Genomic DNA, 6,000 nt, shown 5'->3' with positions numbered 1-6,000 from the left:
CCCACACGAAAACTGCCTTTCAGCCATCCGCTGAGACAAATAAAAGGAAAAGAAAGAAGAAAAAACATCCCATACTAGGAAGGGGAACTCCGATGTCCTACCTAGCCTGAGGTTCCATTGTTCCAGTTCTTATAGTATGTCGGCGCCTTTATTGCTTGCTTGACTTAAACTACCGTGATATCTAGCAGGGGGATCTTGAGGTCTCGAGGTATATTATAATTTCCCTACGTGGATTTTTAAGCCGGTCTTGAATCTTCATGCCTGCCCAGCTACAATTCGATGATGTAAGGTCCCGCGGGCTTTAGGCAGTGTTCCCGGCCGCCCAATCCGTCGGTTTTCGGTGTATCGTAGGATGGGAGGGAATATGGCTCATGGCCCACGGTCCGTCTTTTTGGGTGCGCTAGAAGGGGCCATTCCGGGAAGGAAAAGGCCGGACGGTTGTACGATAGAGGAGGTTGACCATAGTCCTAGCGCTTGGACCTCCGGTATCATACTAGCCAAGTTGAAATCATACCTTCAAACGAATTATTATCACATCATGAGACGTCACTCACTATTCCCGGACGTCCTTAGCCGTCCACCCGCCTGCCCTGAACAAACATGTCACACCCTGTAGGGCCCACTGTTCGGCACAAGGACGGCCTTCCCGCAATTTTACTGCCTCCGGCGGACTACACATAGCCATCCTGCCCGGTCAAGCGCTCTTGGCAGTCTCCCAGGGTGGTTGGAAGTGCTATCATAGCTTTAGGTGATAAGGTGATAGATAAATGGTGGTTGAGACCTAACATCTCGCTCCCCCATTCCACCCAGTTCACGATAAATTGTTCGTTATCGGTCTACGGAGGGGGGGGGGGTTGGCCCGAAGATAGACAGAAAGGGCCTGATATCTAATCAGGTCTTTGTGACAGCGAAATTCGCCGCACACATGGGACTCACATCCATTTTTCCACATAAGACCAACCTCCAACCTTCCTTCCTTCCAGAAACCAAGGATTACTCAAAACCTTATCACCACCTCGCTCATACCCCCCTTGCTCGGATCAAGCCTTTCTTTTTAAGCAATGGTATTCGGACATAGAGATAGGAGCGATGGGGAGGCGGCCGTGCTTAGAGCTCTCTTCGAGGATCGCAACCCGCCCCCCACTACGATGCAGCTTCTCAAAAAGTTCACGGGGTACAATAAAGTGGCCAGTCTCTTTGGACGGCAGGAGAAGAAGGAGATCGGAGAATCCGACGGGGAATTTTACGTGACCTATAATCACTTGGTTGGATTCAATTCACCTGAATTAAACCTCGACGGTATCGTGGAGGATCTCATTGATCATGTCCCTGAAGTGCATGAATTCTATATGGACCGTAGCCCGAGTACTCTCCACTACTTTCAGCTGATCACTCTACTCCTTAACGAAGTACAGGCGAACTTGGACGCGGTGGCGGGAATCAGGACCCGCGAGCCCCCGTCCCCGGAATACATCGTTCAGATTCAGGAAGATAACTCGTTCCAGTATGCTGGCATTCCATTCTGTTATAGGTAGCAGGACTAACAATTCTGCACGTCTTAGCCATAGGAACAACCTTGCCCGCGCAATGAACAGCAAGATCACTGTGACTACCATGGGTCTCCACCCGCTCTACGGTGTGAATGGTGAACCGATCAAAAAATTCCCGAAAACTGGGGCTGATATCGGAAAACTTAAAGGCAAGATGCTTGAACTACTCATTTACAAGGAGAGAGAGAGTTTGGTCTAAACATAATCATATATGCAGGCAAGAGGATCAATAAACTCCTTTTGGCTCTCGGATTGCCGACCAATGGGACCTTATCCGAGCGCAAGCAACGTTTCATGAAGTACATCGGCTTCACCACGCTTCTCAGTTTCTAGATTAGGTGCATGATTTCCCCTTAGCGCATTTACGCCTCGGGTGAGAGGGGCCTTCTTGTACTGGTTAGATTTATAGTCTTTATATAAAGTTCGTGGGTTCTTATTCGGAAATAAACCACATATTTTCCTAACTGTTTCCTCTGGCGGTTTTCCTTCTTGTTTTCAAGATGTTTTTTTTTTTTTCGGCGACTCCAGTTCAGAGAGCAATATTACAAGGATACCATAGCACTTCCCCTCGCCCCCCCCCCCAAAAAAAAATAAGAAAAATAAAAAAAGGCTCTAACAAACATTACCGATAGTGGCGAGCTTGGAAAAAGCGCCACTCTGCTCGTCCGGGGCTTACAAGTAAGTGAATTCAACCAAAACAACCATTTCGCATCTGTTAGTCGAAAAGCACCACAACCCGTTGGACATATCGCTTTTCGTCGTTTACAAAACCTTTCTTTCTCTATCTCATGCACATCACTTTCCGAGTCCTATATCATTCCTCTACGTTGGGTGGGTTGCATTCATTTCGATGACAGCGCGCGTTCTATTAGCTCTTGATTTTTTTTGACAGCCATGCCATATAAGCTGAGTATCTTTATATCTTACATACCCCTTAAGGTTTGAAGATGTATACCTGTGTGGGAGCAATGATGCGTTAACGGCTGAAGATGAGAAACACGTTTCTTCTGATGATGGTCGAGGACATTGTTGTTCTCCTTATATGTTCGGGAGGGGGGAGGGCATTAGGCTCTTCCCTTCAGTCCCTCTAGGAGTTACCGAAAGCTGTTCGAGTTGAAGTTGTCGGATGGGTTACTGTGGTTTCCCGAAAGCTTTTCTGAGTTTTTTTCACAACATAGCCCAAACTTAGCGTGTCTAGCGAGTGATAATGCATGAGCACATCAACCATGGTACAGCGCCGGTCTCAACACAGCTCCCATTGGAGACCCCACCCTCTTATCACCCAAAATGCAAAGAAAAGAAGAACCCCACCTTCACATAACGGCGCCTAACCAGCCAGCCAACCACCTACCGTACCAGGTTAAAGCACAGTGTAATCTCGCCTTAACCTTAGCTGAGGATTGTTTTCCTGCCGCCGCTGACGTTCATATCAGGCTTTGCCTTCCTGCCTGCTGCACTCTGCCGCAAGGGGGGCATTAATGCTTGGGTGTGAAAAGATATAGCATCATACTGTGACACAGTTGTCCACAATTAACACCTGGCCGGGTCTAGGACTAGCTAGCGACAATAGCTTGCAGGTAGAGGCAATATGCAGGGTTAGGGTTTTGGAGGCCTACGTGGGCGCTAAGCTTATTTTGGGTTAGTGCGACTTGAATTTTTCTTTTCTTTTCTTTTCTCTTTTTGAAAACAGGGCACTTCTGAATCTATCACCACTTGTTCTTTACAGTTGATCAACATCCGCGAGGGAAGTAAGGCCTTGATTGTACGCCGCCCTCTGATGCTTCTCCAGTCAACGCGCTTGTTCTCACTCTTCCACTGACAAACCAACCTCTCTCTCCACAGCGCAGCGCGAAAAATGTTTGCCGCTCCCCGCCTCCCCTCAACAACACTCTTCCTCTCCAACGCCCGACCTTTCTTCTTCGCCTTCACCCGCCGCCTCCACGAGTCCCTCCCACGACCGCCCATACCCCCGGTAACCAAAAGGACACCAGATGTAACTACATTCCTCAAACAAATCGGTCGGAACACAATCCAGCACGCGCCAAAGTTCGAGACGTGGGAGCAGTTCTTCTCGCTGACGTCCAAGCAACTGCGAAATTTGGGTGTTGAGCCGCCAAGGGATCGGAGGTACATCTTGCACTGGAGGGAGAGGTACAGGGTGCTTAATGGGGATGTCGTGCTCAAGGAGCATAAGAGGGGTGTTAAGGTTGATGGTGGGGAGAGGAGGCGGGCCTCGGTTTTGGCCAAGAGGAGGGCGGAGGAGCGGAAGGAGCAGAGGAAGGGTGCCCGAGATGGGGCCGATTCTGAGAAGGGGAAGTACCTTTAAGAGGGGGTCGTGTGGATGGGGTGGTCGACCTTTGTATGTTCAATGCTTTATTTCTACATTGCTTGCCTCTGCCAGTGCTCGCGGTACGGTTCGAGCCGTCGATAACAAGATCACAATCGCCAGTTATCGATAACAACTAAGTAAATACCTGAGGGAGGTGAAACTGATAATTGTGGAGCCACTGCACCTCCAAGATCTACCTGCCAGGTACTATATCTGGGATAGGAGCGGTGTTTGGAGGGCATATCTAAAAGTGCAAGGCAAGAATTCTCTATAATCCTGCAGACAGACGCCCAGACCTGTGGAACATGAATTCTGTCGAAAGCCCAGGTTACAGAGATCTGGTTGCCATTAGATGGTACGACAGTTGTACTTGTACTAGTACTTGTGCTGCACAGGTACTACACGCTGGGGTATCTGGAATACGAGCGGCAGTGTAATTCATGTCATGTCGGTTGGATTGCCTCCTCGTACCCTAAGCTTCCCCGATGATGAAACGCTTGCTCACAAACATTGTCTGCCCATGATAACTTTTGTTTGTCTGCTTGTTTGAGCGTCGCGCTTCCTACCGATTCCCTGTGCTTTAATCATTATGGGTAAAAAAAGTGTTTAAGGGCCGGATACGAATATTGCACAATGATACCCCACTTTTCTTTTCTTCAGCGCGGGGTCTCCCTCGCAAGCTTATCTACACCCGCCTGAGGGAGGAAGCAGCATAACTCATTATCAAACAGGCATAGGCTCTCAAGCCCGGCGCCTCTGCAGAACTATGCTGCCCCGGGAGTTGGCACTGTAATCATATGCTCCTCACCAATATTCAGTTACCGATCTACCGATCGCTGATAAGATTAGATTGTAGCTCGGGGAGGCCTAGGAACCTTTCAAGGATAGGATCCGGAAGGTTGCAAAGGGCGAGCAAAGAAGCAGGCGCTGCCGTAAGTGGAACCGGCATCGCTGAACTCTGCAAGTGCTTCACAAGTAGCTCGTTTCGAATCCTCTGAGTGGTTTTGCCTGGGATGGGGGAGTGATTACTTTGCGAGACATATTGCTAATCTGAGAAAGCAACCACTCAGAAAGTGGTTTTCTAGTACCATGGTCCTCATCTCGATAGGAGGCATTTCACTCGTGGGACAATTTCCCCACGGCTTATTGCTCCTTTGGCTTCACTTTATGGCGCTAACGAATCATTTAGCCCTGGCGCTTGCCAAGACTTAGCCGGTTGCTCTCTGAGGATTTGTTATTGCGATATTCGATAACATCCTCCTCCTGAAGAATCGGGATTAGGTTTCGCTAATATTGTATGAAGAAATATTCTACCGCATTAGATTTCTGGAAGGTCTTGTACCTAGGATTGGGGTTGTCGCTGTAGCACAGACTCTGTTGGTCATTAGTGTGTTGGGAGTGATTTGTCTCATCCAGCGTTTCAGGGTGGCAGGTTCCACCTCAAAAATGCAGGTCAGAGCTCTGTGATTCCACTGGGCCGTGCATTCGAATGCAATCGCCCTCATTGGGTGTTAAGATTCCAACACCATATATTCCTCACATTATGGCTCAGACCTCTCCCTTTTAAACATTTTCTTCCACCCTTTCGACCGCTATGGTATTCTGCCCAACCCCCCCATTCAACTCCTGGTGAATTCTTGGGACCGGGTCTGGTATTGCAATTTCCAGGATGCACCAAACCTGGATATAACTTGATTTATCATACCAATCTTTGAGACATCTTACGGATCTTAGGGTAGCATTTGGACATATGACTTGAAATATTTCTCCCAGGGGATTTTTTTTTTTTTTTTCCCCAGTCGAAAACTCACCTCGCCTTCTCTCTTATTCTCATCCTATTGCTTTCGCTTTGTCGTTGCGGGCTGCGCCTGGCATCCCTTCTTGTTTTTAACTTTTCAATTCACCTGCAGCGTAGGTGCTGGTTCGAGAGTAATATTTTAATACTTACCCTAACCAATACTCGGGGAGGATATCTCGCTTCTCCTCATCAAGTCGCCAGAAGCTGCACTGCTCTCGTTTATTTTATCTTTTACGCGTGATTCTGAGCTTGTTGTCAATACATCAGTGTCCAGGTCGACATTGCTGACAACGATAAATATGCTCAAATCGAAGCTCATGACA

At 48.2% G+C, this 6,000-nt stretch overlaps 1 protein-coding gene; it reads left to right on the top strand.

Annotated features, from left to right (window-relative positions):
* Positions 1-3,405: 3,405 nt before the first annotated feature.
* GSTUM_00011531001 (uncharacterized protein) lies at positions 3,406-4,046 on the top strand (the record flags this gene model as incomplete). XM_002841963.2 has 1 exon in its annotated part: positions 3,406-4,046. The coding sequence occupies one exon, from the start codon at positions 3,406-3,408 to the stop codon at positions 3,874-3,876; it is 471 nt and encodes a 156-aa protein (XP_002842009.1). The 3' UTR covers positions 3,877-4,046.
* Between the last annotated feature and the right edge of the window lie 1,954 nt (positions 4,047-6,000).

This window comes from Tuber melanosporum, assembly GCF_000151645.1.
Source record: "Tuber melanosporum whole genome shotgun sequence assembly, scaffold_87, strain Mel28".
In the NCBI taxonomy this organism is placed as follows: Eukaryota; Fungi; Ascomycota; class Pezizomycetes; order Pezizales; family Tuberaceae; genus Tuber; species Tuber melanosporum.
The sequence above is the reverse complement of the archived record's forward strand: the minus strand, read 5'-3'. Positions and strand labels throughout refer to the sequence as shown.